This window comes from Sciurus carolinensis, chromosome 4, assembly GCF_902686445.1.
Source record: "Sciurus carolinensis chromosome 4, mSciCar1.2, whole genome shotgun sequence".
Lineage (NCBI taxonomy): Eukaryota > Metazoa > Chordata > Mammalia > Rodentia > Sciuridae > Sciurus > Sciurus carolinensis.
The window spans coordinates 163,459,172-163,480,519 of record NC_062216.1 but is presented as its reverse complement, the minus strand read 5'-3'; the positions used below and the strand labels follow the sequence as shown (position 1 = coordinate 163,480,519).

At 51.4% G+C, this 21,348-nt stretch overlaps 1 protein-coding gene across 6 annotated transcripts in view; it reads left to right on the top strand.

Annotated features, from left to right (window-relative positions):
- The window catches only part of Large1 (LARGE xylosyl- and glucuronyltransferase 1), a 494,157-nt gene extending 473,019 nt beyond the window's left edge, over positions 1–21,138 (top strand). For all 6 annotated transcript variants that reach the window (XM_047549176.1, XM_047549171.1, XM_047549173.1 and 3 more), the window contains exons 13-15: positions 12,083–12,229; positions 17,331–17,526; positions 19,659–21,138. In XM_047549176.1, the coding sequence (XP_047405132.1) occupies positions 12,083–12,229; positions 17,331–17,526; positions 19,659–19,856 (541 nt within the window). In that variant the 3' untranslated portion in view covers positions 19,857–21,138. The remainder of the gene's footprint in view (positions 1–12,082; positions 12,230–17,330; positions 17,527–19,658) is intronic.
- Positions 21,139–21,348: the final 210 nt, after the last annotated feature.

Below are 21,348 nucleotides of genomic sequence, written 5' to 3'. Positions count from 1 at the left end.
CGGTTTACAGAAGTGTCCAGTGAAGTTCAGCGGGCATGGTCAAAGTCATACGGACCTGCATTTGAACCCAGGTCCTCTACGCTGGCCAGGAATGTGACTTGGGGCAGTTCCGATGCGCCCGTCCTCACTTAACCCAGGAGCTGATAACAGCCTCTCGTGGTCAGTGCTCCACGGCTAGTCTCCACGGAACAGCCTGTGGGCAGCACTTCGTATTGGACCCTTCGCCAGGCCCCAGTGCCTGCCCTCGGAAACTCCCCGCCACCTTCCAAACAGCCTGGCTAACTGCAAGGAACCATTGGACATCTTCACTCCCTGAACGGAAAGCTCTATACAAATGGCCCCTGACCTGCAAGGGTTCTGTGTGCATTTTTTTAACTTTAGGAAGATGCAAAAGCAATAAGCAGTCAGTAGAAACCTTGTGGCACGTTTTGAACTTTGATCTGAATAGCGATGTGCAGTCTGCTTCTCTCCCCAGAGGCTGTGGGTGCCAGGAGTTGCAGCCCCACAGTTAGAAGGGGGACCACCGGCACCCCTCAGTGTGCTGTGTGGCTACGCCGTGACATCCAGGAGGTCAGCTGCAGCGAATGCATTTTCCACTTTCCATATTTCAACTCAGGGGGGTTCTGTCAGGGCACGACACCGTGGTAAATGCTCCTTACTCAGCATCGACTTGGCCTTGAACTTGACATCCCTCACTTGCAGAATCTGTGAAATGGGGATCCTTCTATTTCTTCCCTCACTGAGACCTTGGAAAGCACCTAGCAGTGCCCGGAACATTCTTCTTCCCATGAGCATCCCTTCATGTCTGCGATGGCCATGCACTGTTCTGGGCACTGGAACAGTGGACAGGAGAGGCAGGGTCCTGTCCTCTGGAGGTTTACACGCCACCTGTGTGTGCTGCTGCTATTTTGTGAGGATGGCCATCACAGATGCAGAGATAAAAGATACAGGAGTTCAGTCTATCAACAGATGACCCGCTGTGGCCAGGTGGGACAAGTCTCTGGAAGAGCTGCAAGTTGAGATTAAGCTTGAAGATTGGTGGGTCAAATGTCATGAGCCGGGGTCAAATGTCATGAGACACCGTGGGGCACATTTGAGGGACACTGAAGCCACTGGTGTAGGTGAAGTTCCAGATTGACAGGCATATTGGGAACGGGACACCTTAGCCAACACTGACCTCAACCACGAGACTAGGGCACGTTTCTGGCCTCGTCAACCTGCAGAATTCTCATCTCTACTGTGCTCGCTGACTATGTTTTCAGGGACACACGTGCCACCCTGGCAGGGAGGGTGTTGCACGGTGTTCCTGTAAGAACGACAAGCCGGTTTATTCGGTGCTGTGCAGGAAGGCATCTGGCCAACCCCCATTCCCGTTTTCCCAGGCACACAATGGCAGCTCTGTAAATTCTTGAGTGAGTGCAGAAATGTGAACAAGGCCAGGTAGAAGTGGCGCCAAGTGAGACTGACTGGCTGCCTGCCAAGAGACGTTACCAGGTGGCCTTTCCTTGGGTTAATTTATTATTTTAATTCTGCTATATCTGTGACATTTAGCGTTTATTGAGCACTTACTATGTGCCAAGCACTGTGATAAGCACTTTTGTGTGTATTTTATCATCTAACATTAGCACAGTTCATTTTACACAAGAGGATGTTCAAGCTAGGCCTCACGCTCAAAGGTGCAGTACCACTAAGTGGGCACCTGGCTTGCCCTGGGCTCATCCAGAGGTGTTCTGTGCCTGGCCTCCTGACAGGCCCATGTCCAGCTTCATCCTGATGGCCACCATCATCATCACAGCTTGCCTCTGCCAAGTATAGCCTGGCAGCTAGGAGCTCTCTTATCCTTGACTTGAGAGAATCCATGTTATCTTTACACACCCCACAGCACATAGGCGATGATACTTCCCCCAACTAGGAGAAAGCCGTGGCTCAAAGTTGTAACTTGCCCCAGAGTTCAAGCTGGTGGGTGTCCAGGTGGGATAGGAATCCTGGCCATCTGCCCCAGAGGTCCCTCCTAACCCCACATCGCCAGTGCTTAGGACGCTTCCTGGGCTGTACTAATTACTCACGTAAATGTCCAGACAGTGGCATTTAATAGGGATGTTGAGCCTTGTGTGAGATGAGGGTCCACAGCCCAGAGCTGGGAGCATGGCCAAGTGCTCGACAGATCGCAATATTACTATTATTTCTAAAATTTGCCCCCAAAAGCTCATTCTTAGTTTCTTGCTCTCACCTACCCGTCTCTGACTGACAGGTTCTCCCTCTGGGTGTGCTAATGCTATCCATTTAGGAGTCACCCAGACCTTGCAGGGGCCTGGAAGCCCCTTCTGCTCACAGGTGACTGTGCCCACGTCTGACCTCATCTGCCGTGTGTCTGTTGGCAGTGACCCCCTCCGTGGGAAGCCGTGTCTCCCTCGTTCGTTAGTCTTAGCTGTGGTCCCCGCACACCTCCTGGAATCCTGGCTGCCAGGAGCTCATTTCCTAGGCAACTCTCATAGCAGCTGAGCAAACACTTACCTGGCCTCCATGTTTGAGGGTGAGGAGAAGGGAGGGGGAGGCTGTGCCGAGCCCTGCCTCAGAGTCACCTGCACAGACAACGGGCACGACTCACCTCTGCTCCTTCCTTCCTCTGTGCCCCTGGATTCTCACCCGAGGTGGGTTGCTGAGGCCTCAGAGGCGGGGTGCAGAAGGTTCCCACCGCACGGGGTGGAAGCCATGCTGAGGTCCAGTACCATGGAAGCTGGACAGAGCTCCAGGTGTGGGGGACAGCTGGAGACAAGAGCCTCCCAGAGTCGTTTCCCCCCACCCCCGCTCACACACACACACACACACACACACACACACACTCCACAGGCCCTTCGCAGCCCACCTGCTCCCTGGCTCGGTTTGCACCACGCCCTCTACCAGGAGGGAGCGGAAATCAAAGAACTGTGAGTGAATCGTAGCCCAGGCCTCAACTTTCTCCTCAAACAAGGGTGACCCAGCCCTGTCCCTCTACTCCCCATGAGCATGGAGGACAGGAGGCACAGCCGTCGAGAGAGGACCCAGGAAGGAGGAAGCGAATGTTCTCAAGTGCCCCCACGGAGCCGCCTCTGCGTGCGGCTCTGGACGAGGGCCACCCTCTGGCGACAACCTCGCTAAGACTTGTGCTTCCACTCTCGTTATACACGAGAAGATGAACAGACGCTTCCCCACGGTCCTTTGGATTCAAGGGGTAGAATGTACTCTCGGCCCAGGTCTCTGTCCCAAGAGCCCTCTCTGCGACGCCACTCTCCCTCCCACGTGGCAATCAGATCCGTGCCTTCGTTCCCCACACTGTGACCGAGAGCCTCTTTTGTGTCCGGAACTGTGCACGGGCTCAAACGCTAGCGTGGGTCAGGCTGGCCCCTGACCGCCAGCCCCACAGGGCTGACGGAGACAGAAGCGGGTGGCCATCCCCAGAGAGCACAGCTGTCCCCGAGGATCCAGTCCCAGGAAGATGCAGACTTGTCGTTAGGGGACCTGTGGGGAGACGTACTGAGCCAGCAGAGGGGAGCAGACAGGTGCAGGGAGGCCAGCCCTTCCCACTGGCTTCACAAACCTCGAGGCACAGAGGGACTGTTGTGGGGACTCTGGAACAGAAGCACGCCCCAGCCGGGTTTCTCCCCCACCCCGGAGCCCCGGGAACTTGTACAGGAACTTGGCTACCTTCCAACTCAGGTTTGATTAGACAGCGGGCTCCCTGACATGTCGTGGTCTGGAACTTGGTCAGGCCTCCAAGAGCTGACAAGCAAGGTTCTCCCCTGGCCTTCTGGTGGCCACCAGCCTCCAGCCCTGGGGCGCCCAACAGTCCGTCACTTGTCAGTGCCAGCCTCCGTCATCCCTTTCAGCCACACAGACACAGCACAGCCAGGTCTGCTGTGGAAGTGGGCTTGCATGTGGGGAAGACGGAGCATCCCTCACCCCTACCCCAGGAGCAGGGGCAACGGGAGGCCCCCGAGGTAGCCAGCGCCACGAGGACGGGCGCTCAAAGCGGTCACCTTGGTCAAAGCCAGAGAGACTGGCGAGACGCTCTGTAGGAGGCTGCTCAAGACCAAGGGCAGTGGCCTGTGCAGCCAAAGGCAGAGTCAGGAAAAGTCAAAGTTAGATTTCACGGTGAGGGAACATGGCTGACCTTAGCCAGACCCGTGGAGCCAAAGACAAGTTATAACAGTTTGAGAAGCTCATGGTGGTGAAGAAAGGAGCCAGTGCAGGGGTTCAGTTAGCCAGGGGGTCCATGCGCATGTCCCCCTATTATAGTCCTGCTTATTTTAGGGCCTCATCCCTAGTCAGCCCCTAAGAGGTGGAATCTGCCATGTGGATGGCACTGTCCTTTAAGAAACCTGAGCGAGCAGGCCATAGGCTGTTGCCTGCTCCCTGAATTCTTTGCTAACCACTCTCCCACCAGCTCCCTTGACCTTGAACTTTAAGACATTCATTGCTTCAGTCACAGGGTTGGAAAAGTAGACTTGAGTCACCACATGGACAACCTTGGCCAAATAGATCTGTGATCATTCATCTTTCCCAGTTCGTGCTAAACTGGTGTTGTCTCTATTTCTACAATTATTATTTTCATATGATGGTGGTCCTACCGGCTGTGCAATGGTTACGTACACACCTAACCTCACCGAGCTTAGCATCTTTTTAGAGTTCTAGAAGTACCAGTGTCGTAGGGCGCTGCGATGGAGGAAGTAATGCAAAGGCGGTGCTGAGCACAGAGCTGGATTCTGCACACATTTAAGCACTTATTTCTGTTTACTGATCAGCTGCAAAGTTCTTAAGCACTTACTGCTGTTTATCAATCACTTACAGTATGCAGGCGTGCTCTTGGAAATTCAGTTCTCCCGAATGTTACATGCTTCCTTGTCGCCAGAGTTTTGCCAATACTTAGAACACCTTCTCCTGACTGGCTAACTTCTGTGTCTTGGTCAGAGCACAGCTCTGGGTGTTCTCCATCACTGGACACCTGGGAACCCTGGGTTTCCAGGCCCTGTCTCCCCACACTTGGAGCGCCGTGCTGAGGTTATATCTACTCATCCCATTCCATACCTAACGCTTTTGTGTCTGCCTAATTAATATTCATTAGTTAAGGAATGTATTATCTTACTTAATTCTCTTAATAACCAAGTCCATAAAGTCTTATTATCAAGATAAGGAAACAAAAGCCCAGAGAGTTAAGAAAATGTCCTCTGATTATGCAATTACCACAGTGGAGGAGTCGAGATAGAATCTACACCATCTGATTGCAAAGATCTCACTCTGTCTCAGGGTTTAGCCTCCCTTCAAACCAGCATCCCCTGGGGAGACATTCAGCTGAAAATCATGTCAGTAGCTTCTCATGGGACATCAGACTCTATCGTCACCCTTCCACGTGGCAGTCACCAAGCTAGAGTTGAAGAGCGGCTACCTTGGTGCTGGGCAGTGTCTCCCCAGCTTTTCCTGGTGCCCGCTGCCCCCGACCATCCTGCCTGCTCCTTCCCTCCAGTCCCACCACTCATTCATGGTACGGACCTCACCCCCCCCCAGCTGCTTGAGATTGTCCCCAGTGCAGACAGACAGACCGGAGGTTCTTTCGAAAGCTTCGGTTCCTGTTTAAGCAGGACTAGGAGGCTACTTTTCTAATTTGGTTTTCCTGGAGATGCATCCAGTTGAGTTTGTGACACTGAGCCCACCCCAGTGAGAGGAAGACTCTGTCTCCAGAGCAGATGGGATGCGTACGAGCAGAGAGGTGGGAACTGGGCTGTTCATCCTTGGTGGACACTGGCAAGTAACTCGAATCCCATTTTCAGGTAAGTTGCGATCATTCTCAAGACTCCTGGTGGGGTCTAATTGGAAAGCATGAGTCCTTCTAGCTTTTATGAGAGGGCTAGGGATGGGTCATGGGGTGCTATTTATTTGGTCCCCTAGGAACCACAAAAGTTAATTTCCCCCAAGCCACAGTCACTTCAAATGAAACTATTTTTTTTTTTTACCAAAAGGATACTTGTTAAACACAGTTGTATGATTCTGCTGTAGATTAGTCGCAAAGTCCTCTCTGACCCTGTAGCCCAGCCTGTGTCTCGCCATGACCAGTGTGCACTCAGGAGGGGAGATGAGGGAGCAGCCTAGTGACCGCGGTTCTGTTCCTGACTAACCCTTCAACCCTGCCTCGGGTCACTGGCTGGAGGAAGACCAGTTTAGATGGCATCGTCCTCTCATCCACCTTTACCAGGTGGGCCTGGTGGGTGTCCAGGTGCTCCTCCAGTGTCATCAGTCACAGACCAAGCCACTGGTGACTCCACATTGCCTAAGTCAACGTCAGGCACCGCCTCTCGCTGGACCTGACCTGCGCTGCCGCCTCATTGATACACACCTTTTCTTTTTCCCTCTGACTTATACAAATGCAGTCACCCCTCTGTGTAGAAATACACCAAGCCCTCAGGAACTGGTCCCAGGGCCTCCTTGGACATTAGAAGCTGCAGATGCTCCAGTCCCATCTGTAAAATGTCACCGTGGTTGCATCTACCTTACATCCTCCCGAGGCGCTAAATCATCTCTAGATTACTTACAATACCCAGCACAGCGTAAATGCTAGGTAAATAGTTGTTGTGCTGTAATATTTTAGATACAAGTATCAAGAAAAAAAATCTACTCATGTTTAGTACAAATGCAATTACTTTCAATCTGTGGTTGGCTGAATCTGAGAACGAAGTCCCCACAGAGAGGAGGTGACTGTACCTCCGCCTCCTGGTTGTCCAACCTCATTGGTCTTCCCTAGTCACCCCCTTCTCCGCTCCCCTCCTCTTGTTCTACCTTCGCTCCCTTGGTGATGACTTTCAGTCTCACGGCTCCAAATATCACCTGTCTGCCACTGGCCCCCATAAAGTCTCTCCCTCTCTCTTGACCTCAAAACTCACGTGCCCACAGCCTCTCATGTTTCCACCCAGTCCTGCATGGACGTCTCAGACGAACAGTCCAAAACAAAGTCCTGATTTCCCCCAAAACGCTCCCCCTCCTCAATGGCTGGCAGTTCCATCCTCCCCATTACTTAATCCAAAAACCTGGGATCGTCATCCCTGACCCTCCTTTACACCTGCAGCCAGTGCGCAAGGAATCTGGCTCTAGAATCCGGCCAGCCCTTACCACCTGCATCATTCTTGTCTGGTCCAGGATATTTTCCTGACACACATAGAATAAGGAAGAGGGATTTTACAAATGTAATTAAATCAAAAAAACTGCCATGAAAAAAGTATCATAAATTATGCAGATGGCCCTAATGGAGTTCAAAGGTCTCTCACGAGCAGGAGGCATGAGGGTCCAAGCCAGAGAAGGAGATGGGGTAAAGGAAGCAGAGGTTGGAATGGTGCAGCCATGAGCCATGGGTGTGAGAGGTCTGCAAGAAGCGACTTGAAGAAAGATTCAGAGGCCGACTGGAGACGAAGATCTGTCCTCTGTTGTCATAGATGAGCAGGCCAGCCAGCCAAAAGATTCGTCCCAGGTGCAAGTGCTGTCGCCTTTCTGACTTTGCCCTCGCCCCCTCTCTCACCGTGAGCCCACCAGCCTGCTGAGCTGCAAAAGGGGGAGAGGACCCATTGCTAATCGGTTCCTCTGAGTCAGGCACGGCACTAGGCTCTAGAACCCGGCAGGTGAGAGCTGGCGTCCCCTTCTCGTTTATGGGTGAAGAACCTGTGACAGGGAGGCTGTGCACTCTGCCCAAGGTCAGAAGAAAGTGGGCAGTCGGGCTCCAAATCTGTCGTACGTGCCGTCCATCCTGTCAGCAGGGTCTCCGGGTGCTCGGGAGGAGGAGGAACCCAGGGTCCTCAACCCGAAACACTGCAGTAGGGTTATGAATGATTTCGCAGGGATCCTTTTGTAAATGTGAGCAGGAATTCATTAAGACAGACCCTCTAATGTTACTACTCTTTGTGTCAAGTGATTTATATTTTGAGATGGAGAAAATTGAAAAAGGTTCATCATGAGTTAAAAATTATTAATCCACAGAGATTCTTTCTCTCTCTGCCACCCCTCCCCACTCACTTCACATTTGGTTGGGATCTTGAACGAAAGGCAAGGCAACGTGTCAGCCAGGGGTTCCCAGAGGAATAGAATCAATGGGAGAGAGAGACACACATAGAGATCTAGAGATATGAATGAATGGGTGGGAGGATGGATGGATTGGAAAAGATACAGAGGGTCTAAGGAACAACCTGTGGGTGTTGGCAAGTCTGCAATCCATAGAGCAGACCAGCAGGCTCCACAAGCAGGCAGGATTTCTCTACAGTCCTGAGGCTGAGGCTGAGTTCCTTCTCTCTTCCTTCTGTCTGTCTGTCTCTCTTTCTATTTTTATTTGTATTATTTTATATTTTTCCATATTTTTATTGATGCATTATAATCATAATGGTGAGATTTGTCATTTTTGTATGTGTACATGCAGATGATATGCATCACATTATATTTTGGACAATATTATTCCCCGGTATTTCTTTTCCAGGAAAACTCAGAATTGGTTCTTATGCCTTCAGCTAATTGATCATTTTATCGAGGGTAGTCTTTCCTGGAAGTCAGCTGACTGTAGATGTTCACCACACCTACAAAATACCTTCCCTGTGACTTCTAGACTGATGTTTGGCCCAACACTGGACACGGTAGCTTAGCCCAGTGGACACATAAAACAAATCATCACAAGCAGCAGCCGCCATGAGCCTGTGCTCCGTGCATGCTGGGCACGGCCCCAGACGCTTCTGCTGTTCGCCATCAATGTGCCCTACACGTGCACAGACTCTGGGGCTCAGAGTGGTTAAAGTGACTTGCCCGGGAAGACAGCTTTGCTGGAGTCAAACCTGGAAGCCAGGTTTTTCTGATTACCGCTCCACAAGACTGCCCTCCAAAAGCTTCAGGGTTAAGAATTCAGATTCAGCAATAGACAGTAGAAGTATGGAGCCACCCACAGCCACGCAGCCTGTCAGGACTGGACCTAGAACTCAGGTCTCTTGGCTCTCAGCCCCACCTTCTCACACACCATAGTGCCCCTCCACCCCCCGCAACTTCCAGAAAATTCACAGTCCCTGCAAACTAAGGCTGGCTGCGGATTGTTCACTCCAGGCCAGCAAGCCCAGCCAAGGCAGGATGTACCAATAGTGCTCACTGCAGAGTGGCCCCCGCTGTTGTTACCACCTCAATAAACAGCTGTGCTCAGAGTCCGTGCCCTGCAGCCACTTTATTGCTGAGACAGCCTCATAATGAGACACTTTCAGGACATCAATATTGAAACCTCCTTGAACTGAATCTGAAATGGACCTATCTGGTGACAAATCCATCTTTCTGGCAGTTTGCATTTCAGTGAGATTAAAGGGAATTTGCAGAAAGTCCTCCAGAATCTGATGCTGTCCATACAGAAGGAAAAAAGGCTGGCTAGGGCTCCATCTGTGAGACCTGCTGCTCTCCAGGTCTATTTACTCTGGATATTGCAGAATATCGATTAGGGTTGTTTCATTGCAAGCAGAACCCAATGCAAGATAGTTTAATTAAAATAAAAAGAAGTTAAAGGAAAACAAACAAAAATTCAGGTGTACATCTCATGGAATCAAGGTAGGATTTGGAAAGCCAATACAGAAGCGTGAAATTACCCAGGGCAGCTCTGGACCTCTGCAGCAGAGGTTCCAAAGCCCACAGTGCTCTGTCTGACATGGTGCAAGTCAGCGGTAAAGTTTCCCAGTTTCTGTTTCTGCTTATATTTCCAAGGGTGAGAAGTAGACTCATTCAGCTCATGTCATGTACCTACCTCTAAACAGCCTACCCTGGCCAGGGGTGCCAGGGGTGCCAGGGGCAGGCAGAGCTCTGGCTGTTGCTCCTATGTGTGGCCACAGAAGGGGCAATTATTTTTTTTATCAGGGCACTCCCAGAAACTGCTGTTGGAATAACCGTGATTGTAATAATCATTCTAGGCTTGTATGGTAGAGGACCCTGTATTATAGATCTCTGTACCTACGGCATGTATGTGTGCAGACATGTTGCCCAAATGAACCCCTTTATAATCTTATAATCCATCCCTCTCAGTCTCCCACTCGATTTCCATAGCATCACATCTTAAAATCGCCAGCTGCAGATGCAGTCTTGGGCCCCAATTTAGAGATAATTATTCTCAGGTTTTTAACATATTAAGTCACTTAGACAAGATGCAAACACCACCCCAGCTGAGAATGGCTGTTTAGACCCTGTATCTCTAAGTACCTGGCACATAGTAGGTGCTTATGTTTGCCGAATGAGTAGCAGCCAGCCACCAGTACAGGGACACTCTCTCCCATGCCCTGAGGTTTCAGGGCCTTTACCGCCTTGGACAAGAATATGTGAATATGTATTCATATATTCAAATGTGTGTGTATATGTTTACACTACTACCTGGAATCAATAGATAAGGTACAGGCTTCCTGGGGAACAGGTGAAGAGCCATAGCTCTGCCATATCTAATATAGTTTTGATATAAGAGAGAGGCGAGGTGCCTGGTCGTGGAGGAGGGACTCGTGGGTGTTTGAAAGCTGACATCATTGTTCTGACAGAATGAGGCAGGCCAGGACAGGCTGACTCACACCTCTGGCCTCAGACTGGTGGCTAAGTATGGCTCACCGCATTCTCTCTCATTGTCATCCTCACAATCTCCTCTGAAATAGAATCATGAGGACTCTGCGTCCCCTGGTGGATAGTGAACTGAAGCATAAGAATGGCAAATGGACTAGAAATGACATTCCAAGGGTTCCAAAGTGAACCTCTAGTCCGTCTCTCCAACAACCTCTTCTCCAAAGGGAGGTGGTGAGAACCGTTAACCAAGAGTGGCTTCGGAAAACGTTCTTATTCTGCCCTGGCCCTCACTCCCCCTCGTTGTTTGTGGACACCACACCGCGAGGTCCTCCTGGGCCTTCGGTTCCGGTCTGTCCCACACTGACCTGGGCAGCATGGTTACTTACAGTATGACGAGTCTTTGCAGATCAGTCTTATTCCCTGCTCATACGTAGGCTCAAAGTTTTGTTGAGTGAAGTGACCTTAATAATACAGCGATGAGCTCTTGCATGGCTATGGGGATGGGGGTGCTTCTTCCGGTATTTTTCAAAATGCCTTGTGGTGCTTATTATTTCTCCCGGGGAGTCTGCTTTTTTTTTTTTTCCCCCCCGGTGATGAACGCAGACGGCGATGGTGGCATTGAGACTCAGAAGTCAGTGGTCTGAGCGGGAAAGTGAACAAAGTACCACGTTCACAGCAATAGAGATCATGAAGATCCAGGCAGGGAGGAACGAGGGCCACCCTGCTTGCCCCGTGCCAGGTGTGCCAAGCAGTGTCCTTCACCTTGCTCACAGCTACTCCAGGAGGCAGGCACTGTGGCCACTATTCTGGAGAACCCAGGGTAGTGAAAAGCTAAGTGACGTGGCTCAGATGGCAGGACTCATGAGGTGACGTTACCAGGATTCAGATCAGGTCTGTGTTCACCTAAAAGCTGCGCGGCCCTCCCTGAGCCGTGTGTCCCTTTCCAGTGATGCCCACAGAGCTGGAGAACGCACCCAAACCCGGAAGGGCAGGAGCTGCCTCTGCAAGGAGCAGAGCAGAAGGCAGGGCACGGAGGCCGGAGTCCAGGAGAGGTTGCGGCTCTCCACCGGCACATGGCTCTGACGTCTCTGGCTGGGTGCTGGCTGTATAGGGACGGTGGGGGTCCAGGGGACAAGTCTGTCTCCTTTCAAGACTCAGGGTCCAGACTGTTCAAGGGGTTGAGAAGTCACAGACTGGTGACTCTCTCAGCAGCTTTGTGTCACCTGCTCTTGGGTGGCTAGTAGGAGGGAGGTAGAATGTCCTCCGGACTCTGACAGGAGCACCCTGCAAGCATGCGGGAGGCTGCCCAGACCCTCCTGCCTGCCTGCCCTCTGTCAGTCTTCCGGAAGCTGAGTTCTCTGGGTCAGCACAACACACGCCACTTCCTCTACGGCTCCTGGTCGGTACTGGGGAAGCAGCTCAGCCTGGGCCATTCACCACCGACCCTCACGAGGGAAGGACCTTGACCTGGCACCACAGACACCTGGTCTCTCTCTGCCCATCTCCTCTCCAGGAAGTCTGTCATCCAGCTTGACCTCGCCAACACCAAGAAAGCAATGATTGTCCCCGCGTTTGAGACACTGCGCTACCGGCTGTCTTTCCCCAAGTCGAAAGCAGAGTTGCTGTCGATGCTGGACATGGGGACCCTCTTCACATTCAGGTAAGTGGCCCTGGCGGCTGTGCCTGAAGGACCTCTCTCCTGGGAAACCCAGACACCAAAGCTGTTGACCCAGAAGTTGGTGGTGGCACGCATTAGTCCATTGTAATGCAAACAAACAAAATCAATGCCCTGGCAGTCCCCACCCCGTGCACATAGCTTGCTCTGCACATGGACGACAGGTGTGTGTCTAGATGGACGGGCTCGTTCAGGTCAGAAGGCCAAGCTAACTTCTTTTCATATTTTTTTCTAAACTCAGCTCAAGCTCCTCTCCATCTCTTGGCCCGAGTTATCTTTGGGGTACTTGTCCATTTACTCACTGCGTACAGGGGTTTCCTTCTGTGAGCACCCTGGGTGTGTTCCCGCTTTCTTTTGGGTGTGAGTGCTCTGTTTTCTAAACCCTTTGACCCTGAGATGAGCAGCAGTTTCTTCAACTTAAAGTCACCACGGTGACTCCAGAGTTGCACATAGTCCGTTTAGGAGCTGACTTTCCTGCTAAGTGACAGCAGCAAATGAAACCAACCCTCACTTCCCAGGACCTAAGTCCTGCAGGGACATCACGGGGTGCTCCCCCACATCCAGGGGGCCCCACGAGATGGCACAACTGCAGGGGTGCAAATGGGTTCTGGCTCCTGGGGACAGGCCTGTGTAGCATGAACTGTAACCACGGGGGCAGGGGAGCAGGCGTCCTGCTGCGTCTCTTGATTGAGCAGTCTGAAGAGAGCTATTGCTTCCGCCTGCTTCTGTCAAAGTCAAGCCTCCTTTGGAACAATGTAAGAACGGTCAACACTTCCTTTGAGTTAAAAAGCATATAGTTCTAGGCAGTCTGAATCGTCGTGCAAAGACTGTAGTCATAGCAACTTAGGTTTTCATCCCATAAAGCTTCTAGAAGTTTCTAAAGGTTTCCTCAAACTATTTTGTGAAAATAGCTCCATGAGGTAGGATGTAGGATGTCCATTGAGATTATGGTTGTTTTTTTTTTTTTTTTTTTTTTTTTTTTACATTTTATGGAGCGTAGGTCCTGGGGGTGCCAGGACCACAGCCCAGGCTTTGTCCTCTATCCAGAATTCTGGAAAACAACCCAGAAGGGCTAATTCCCCCAAACCATTGCTTTCCAGGAAGAAATAATACCAACTGCCTTTAGTGAGTGTTTCTCACGTACCACGCAACTGTGATGAGCACAATTAGTCCTCAGAACAAATATACTATAAAGAAACAAATAGACCCTGAGGTTCTGAGAGCTCAAATGATTTGCCCATTGAAAAGCAGCCAGGAAATGTCAGAGCCAGGATTTAGCCCAGGTCTCAGGGACTACTGAGCCTGTGTTCTTAACCGACGTAGCGCCGGGCTGCTGAGTCCTGAATGCTCATACGAATCCACATTTGAAGTTGCAGAGTAAAAACAGTCTCCTGGAAATTTGAGACCAAGCCTTCATCTGAGTCCCCTGCAGTTGCTATAACCTGGTGGCTGAACACCTGGCAAATTTCCAAGATGTTCTTCCTTCCGTCTGCAACCCCAGGTGATTTGAGGACTCATTTCAAGGCCATGTTCGTGGGCGTGAGAGCTGGGGTCTGGCCTGCTGTGTCCATGATTACTGCTCCCACTAACAGCTGGCAAGCCGCCCTGCCAAGTGCTAAATTACAGACCTTCCCTCCGAACCGCTTTGTCACCTGCTCTCCAAGGAATGAACTCTGAAGCCTCTGAGCAGCTGAAACCTAGTCCCGGCCACACCTGGACACCCCTCCACATCCTCTGGGGGTGTGGCCGTGGGAGGGTGGGCCCTGGGCCTGTAGCATCACACTTCCTGGGTCCTTGTTAGGAATGCAGAGTCTCAAGCGCCATGCAGAAGTCCTGATTCGAAACCCTGGAATTGGAACTGACCCTCCACGTGACTCGGGTATACCTGAGCTTAGAACCTCTGCCCAGAGTGTCCCAAATCTCTTCCCAACAGTGTCCTGTGAGGTGTAGCCAGGAAGGAGCCATCTGAGCTCTGTGCTTGAGGCTGCCTGATGTCGCTGGTCTCAGTCTCCGAGCATCCCCTGAAGTCCACGTCTGTTGGAGCAACAGCAGGTTCCTGGGGCAGTTTTCAAGCTGTGGCTTGCTTTAATGGCGAGTGAACCTCCCTGCGTCCTGTTCCGCCCAGCCTCCCAGGACACCGTCAGCCTTCCAGCCAAACGGAACTGACCTAGATGTCCCTGCCCCTCCCTTCTCTCTTTTCTCATCTTTTCTGTCTTATAATAAGCCCAAAATTTAGATTCTAAAGATGAAGAAAAAGCAAAATGGTCAACAGTGTACTGTTCACACATAGAGCAAGACCGCTGCGAACTGACATCCTGTCTCGGAGGCGAACAAGGAGAAATAATGAGAATATTCTCATTTTTCAAGAAAAATTACCATGTATCAGACACTGCCCTTTGTCCTTTGTGTGAATTAATTCACTTAATCATCGTCTGTGCCCGAAGTAGGTATTATGATTTCCCTGTTTGCCAAGACAAGACAACAAAGGTGCAGGGAAGTTAACCTGGGGACACCTGCTGAATGACAGAATGCAGCCCCAAGCGGGCTACCTTCTCAACCAGTGTCTTCACCCGTTTTGTTAAGCTGCCCCTAGGGAGCTAGCGTTTATTGAATGTCTCCGGCCAGCTCTCCGCCAGATTCTTTGCATCATCTCATTTAAGCTTCTTGGCAATTCAACACGTTAGGTGTTATTTACCCCAGTTGACCCAAGAAGGAACTGAAGCCTAGTTAAGGTATTTTGTTACACAAGATCCTCAGCTCCTGAGTGGTAGAGGTGGGATTTGAACCCTGGCCCGAAGACTCCAGTTTGGAAACTAATACAGGTTCCTGGCTGTCACATATGCTGTGCAGGGTCTGTCCAAGGCACTAAGTGTCAAAAGTACCTGTTCAGCAAAATCACAATTAGGAAATCAACTGCTCGTGGGCCTCATTTTTGGACTAGGTCAGTGATGGATAGCTGTCTCGATACCGTTGTTCACACTCCACTAAAGTAGCGTTACTCAGTCTTTCTTTCTTTTTCCAGTTAAGTGACTGGTTTTGGTGGATGTTGCTGCAGTGATTGGGCAGAGGGTCAAGGCCCTGCCCGTCTCGCCCAGCAGCACATCTTAGTGAAGACTCTCCTGTGGGTCGGTGCCCGCTCAGCCACACTGAGCATCAGTGGGGGACGAGCAAATGAAGGAAGCGGTCATGTCCCTGCCATCAGAGCGCCCCTGGCTAAGGGGACACGTCCGCCACCCTCAGCCTGTACCGCGCCTTCCCTGAGGAGCCAAGACCCAGCATGTTGAGCTCGTTCCCCCTGCAGCTGCCTGTTGGTTTCTGCCCTTTCCCGCCCTTCCATCGGACATCCCTGCAACTGCCAGAGCTGTGTTCCTATCCCACACCCCACCTCTGTCTTAGGCACCCCCGGGTTTTAGGGGGGTTCACTGTTCACTGTTATCCACTTTGCATACAATCATTGAGTACTTGTTCCATAATACAGAGAGTGTGAGGAACCAAGGAGGTTTTCCAAAAAGTAGGTCAGAGTGCTTGAATCCCAGCTCCACCACTGCACGCACAATTTATAACCTGATGTTGGGTAAGTTGTAAAAATTAAGAACAATATGTATGGGCCAAGTGCAGTGGTCCATACCTGTAATCCCAGTGACTTGGAGGCTATAGCAGGAGGATCACAAGTTCAAGGCCAGCCTCAGCAACTTAGTGAGGCTCCAAGCACTTACCAACTCTGTCTCAAATTTAAAAAAATAAAAAAAAACAAAAAGAAGGGTTAGGGATATGGCTCAGTGGTTAAGCACCCTGGGTTCAATTCCTGGTATAAAACAAAAACATGCATACATATACATATATACGTGTATGTATTTTTAAAATAGTTCTAATACATGAGGTTGATAAATACTAGCTTCTTATCATTGTTACATGGTTATACTCATTTTCTATTACTGTATAACAAATTACCACAAACATAGCAGTTAAAACAATACAGATTTATGGCCTCACTGTCTCTGGACTCTGCGTTCCAGACCCAGAGAGCTGGCAAAGCCCGAGTTCTCCAGCCCACGGCCTCCCTCCAGCCCACGGCCTCCTGGCTGTTGGCGGAATGCCTTCCCCTGCCACTGCAGGCTGAGGTCCCAGTTCTTCTGCCAGCTGTTGGCCAGTCCCCCCGGCAGCTCCTAGAGTCTCATCCTCTGCTCTGTCGCCCCCGGGCAGCTCTGCTCTCAGCCTGGCTCTGTGCTGCCTCCCACGTCAAGACCTGAAGGTTCATGTGATCCAGCCAGAACCACCTCCGTGACCTCCTAACTAATTAGTCCAGGAGCACCCAATCAGGAGCCTTAACTATATCTACAAAACTCCCCTTCGCAGCATACTATAGCATAATCACAGGTTCTGCCCCTAGGTGGAGGGTCACAGAGGATCACCAGTACAAATAACTGCAGCTGTTAACCAGATGGACCTGCCGTTGGTTCCACAGACATGACGGAGCACCCAGGAGCTCGCCAACCTTTTCACAGGGAACATCTCTTTGGTGAAGGACGCAGACAACGGGCTGTATTAGCCTCTTGGGGCTGCTGTGACAAAACACTACACACCGGGTGGCTTAAGACAGCAGAGATTGGTTCTCTCACAATTCTGGAAGCCAAAAGACCAAAGTCAGGGGATCTACAGGTCCACGCTTTTCCCCAGGACTCTAGGAAGACTCCTTCCTTGCCCCTCTCTGCTTTCTTCCTGGTAGTTGTCACAGGACTTGACGCTCCTTCATTTGCAGATAGGTCCTTCGGTCTGATCTCTACATAGTAGTGTTGCAGGGCATGTCTGAGTCCAAATTTTCCTCTTCTCATAAGGACACCAGCCACTGGACTAGGGCCCACCCTAATCCATCTTGACCTCATTCTAACTTGATTAGATCCGCAAAGATCCTATTTCCAAGTAGGTCACATTTACAGGCACTGGGTCAGGACTTGAGCTTGGTTTTTGCAGGGACGCGGCAGCCCACCCGGAGGACCTTACTGGTATCTCTTCTTCCCTCAGATCAGCAGGCTTTGGAACGGCCACTGCCTTCCCTTCACCCGATGACGTTTCTCTGTGTATCCAGGTACCACGTCTGGACGAAAGGCCACGCACCCACAAACTTCGCCAAGTGGCGGACTGCCACCACGCCTTACCGGGTTGAGTGGGAAGCTGATTTCGAGCCGTACGTTGTAGTGAGACAAGACTGCCCTGAGTACGACCGGAGGTTTGTGGGCTTCGGCTGGAACAAAGTGGCGCACATCATGGAACTGGACGCGCAGGTGAGAACGGCATCCACAAGTTGCTGGGGGTGGGGACAGAGGCTCAGGTCTCACAAATGAAGAGTGACCAGGGAGACAGAAAGCAGGGTCTCAAGAAGGAGCAAGGTGTGAGAACCCAGGACCCAGAGAGAGTATGTGGCGCGCTGGTCCTCAGGGCTGTGGCTCTCCTTCCCTGTGTGAGGGTCAGCTTCCTGACCGGGACCAGGAAAGCCTGAGCATCTAGAGCAAACCATTTTGTGCTCACCCAACCCAGTGACGAAGACCAGCAGAGGATGCCGCTCGTCACCCAGCCGGAGTCGTAGAATGGACACAAAGATCCTAGGACTTCTGTGTAACTGGCGCTAAGCTCACCACAGGTGCACTGTTTATCCCACCTTGAACTAAAAGATTGGTGATTTTTAGGCAGCATTTAGTCTTTTTAAAAATTTTTAAATTGTTTTTAGTTGTAGATGGACACAGTACCTTTATTTTATTTATTTGTATGTGGTGCTGAGTATCAAACCCAGTGCCTCACACATGCCAGGCAAGCACTCTACCAGGGAGCCACAACCCCGGCCCTCATCCAGAAACCCTTCGTTTATTCAGCTCATTCTTACTGAGCACCCACTTCAAAAGAAGCCTTTTGCAAATTGTCATAGGAGAAACGAGGGTTCTGCAAAGGACCACAGAGTAAGAGTCCCGGGGTTTTGTGGGGCTGACAAGTCTCCTCTCAACTGTTCAACTCTGCCACTGTGGTTCAGTGGTCGAGGGTCTCTGAGCAGCGGGCGTGGCTGCGTCTCAGTGCAGCCCTGTTCATATAGACATGCAGCTGGCAGACCACAGCAGGCAGCTCTGTGGAGTTAGGAGAGAAGGCCCCTGGGGCCCTGCCCCAAGACACCTGCTCAAGCCCCTGTAAGAATTTCTTGGCAAGCGCATCCCAGATTTGGGAAAAGTGGAGAGTGGCTGCTCAGTGTTGGCCATCCGTGAGCATCACCAGGAGGACTTTGCAACAGTCCCACTGTGCCCGAGAGCCGCCCCAGGTGCCCAAGAACCCCTGGGACTGAGAACCACGGATGTCAGTAGAAGGTGCTAGAAGGGCGTCCATATTGAACAACAGAAAGCACAACCTTTCTTGTCCCCACTTTCGGAATACCTGGCGGGACCCCAAGCGGCCCATGGGCTGCAGTGTGTCGTCAGCCTCAACAGCCACTTGAAAAATGGTGGTCCTCCAGCACCCAGCTGTGTTGCCAGGTGACCTGGTTCAAAGAAAGTTCACCTTCCGGCACTTCATCTCAGGCCGCTTCGCAGAGTAGCGTTAAGCACTCTCCTTTCTCTGCCAGGAACACATCGTACGTAATTTTACCCTTTTGGTGACTTAGGCTTGCACGGAGGCACACCTGACAGGTAGCACAGCCACGCCCAGGGGTGGAGTGGGCCTGGCAGGGACTCTGTCCCTGCGTGAATGTCGCAGACAGCCGCGCTGGGACACCCTTTGTGGTTTTTCTCACTCATTCCTCACTCAGCTGCCAGTTCTTGCCGCCTCGGTTCCCCCTGTGACGGGCGCCTTCCCCTGTCCCGAGGTGACCTCTCTGAGTTTATCCTCATCTGCTCCGAGCTGGGAAAACAGATGACCAGCATCGGGAGTAAGAGACGGAGTGAGAGGAGTGTGCTGCGTTCTCTGGGAGTTACGTGTCCTAAATCTGTGTCACCAATTTTGGCGATTCGGAGGCCTTTTATTTTTGGACCGAGTTTTTATCTGGATTCTGCCAGGTTGAGAACACTCTGTAACGACAGGGCTTGTGGGAAGGAGGAGTCGGGAGAGTTTTGTCCTTGAAAAGCTTCTGTCCCGTGGGCTGTTCATTTTTATTTTCTTCTTTTCATTCTTTTTTTGTCCCCTCTTTTGAACTGATCTGCGGATGTCAGTCATTTGGACAAGAAGCTGTCCCATGCTCGTCATGGTCGAGTGACCACGTGGGGCCGGGGTCTGCTGGGCACTGCCCGCACGGTGGGTCACCTTATTGATGAGCCACCCAAGGCTCCGATCCGTCCAGCACATTCAGCCATCCTGCTGTCCGGGCGCTGCCTGCTCTGGGCGTCCTGCGGTTGGTTGGTCAACCTGGGCGTCACCCTCTGCCCTTCTCTTTCTCTTCCAGGAATATGAGTTCATCGTGCTGCCCAACGCCTACATGATCCACATGCCCCACGCCCCCAGCTTCGACATCACCAAGTTCCGTTCCAACAAGCAATACCGCATCTGTCTCAAAACCCTGAAGGAGGAGTTTCAGCAGGACATGTCCCGCCGCTATGGCTTTGCCGCCCTGAAATATCTCACGGCCGAGAACAACAGCTAGCACCAAGAAGCCACGGCGAGGGAGAGACACGCCACAGGGGGACGAGCCACTGGCTGGTGGGGGCCCAGCCTTCAGAGTCGAATTTGAGCAGAGCTTTTTTTGGTTTGTTTTTCTTTGTCCCTTTGGCCCCACCAAGCTGCTCTTGCCACAGAGATCTTGACAGGGATCCAGTCAGCCTCTCTGCATTCCCAGCGCAAAGAAAAATAGCCCAGCGACACAAGTCTCTTCAAGAAGGGACATAGAAGGGGGAGCATGAGGAAGGGGCATCATCTCATCACAAAGCCACAAACCAAGACAGGGCTTCCAGATATTCTTATTGCTTTTTAATAATTATGGGTCCCCTTGTAGCTGGTGGGGGGAGGAAAGTCAGAAGGCGGGCGATTACTCATCTGAGGAAATAAGAGCCTGCTGTCTCTTCGTTCCGAGGAAACCTTCTTTGCCCTGCAGCGTAGGGGAGGGGAAACCGAGGATCGGAACCAGCCATCAGGAAGAACCCTGTAGGAATATTGGATCTGGAGGGACCTGGAGTTGAGTTAATCCGTTCTTTATCCTCAAAATCACTCTTGTTTTGTTTTGATTTGTTTTAGTTTGGGGGATTTTGTTTATTTTTGGTCTGGGAATCCAAAATTAGAAAATCTCTTCCTTTAAGGCTGTAAAGGAAAGTCACCTGCCTCAACCCATGTCTCCCATCAGCAGTGGCCCAATAAGGAGGACAGGAATCTTCAGCAAATATTCAGACATGGCTAGCTGGTGCCCTTCACTCTGAGCCCCCTCGTCTCCAGGATCTGGGGCTGCGATGGGGACTGCAGGGACACCACTGCTGGCCTCCAGTCACGTTTTCTATGGGCAGCGGCTGGGCCACAAGGAAAGGGCTTTGAAGGAACCATTTCAGCACACACAGAAGGGACAGCCGTCTCAGGCCTTCAGAAGAACTCGGGCATTCCTGGGAGCCCGATTCTCAAGACTCGCATGACCCCAGGGAGGCCCAGGGAAGAAGGATGGAGCTGGGATTCCTCTGTCCTGACCCGCGTCGCTGTGGACGGGAAGAGGTGGCCAGCCAGGTCTCCCCTCGGGACCTGTCTGGGGTGGGCAGGCACCGTCACCCTTACACAGATAGATGAGACACTGGACTTTTTACCCATTTTCTTTACTCTTCAGTATTAATGTTGTGTTTACGCTGATGAGAACACAGAGTTGACGCCCCGCCCACCGCTGGGCTATTTGTACCGAGTTGCCATGTGACCAGGGAAAGCAGCATTCAATAAAGAAAGTACTGACTGTTTCTCCCCCACTCCCTCTGGCTCTGGTAGGAAGCTGCAGAGATACACCGCAGCCCTGAGGGCGAGATTGAAATGCTTTCCGTTCTCCCTTTTATGTTTGAACTTCAACCTTTCTGGAGGTTAGATCTCACTAACCCTAACCCTAACCCTAACCCTCAAACCATTTCCAAACTTTCCATTTAGCTTCTGTTCTCACCATTGAAGTCTGGGGT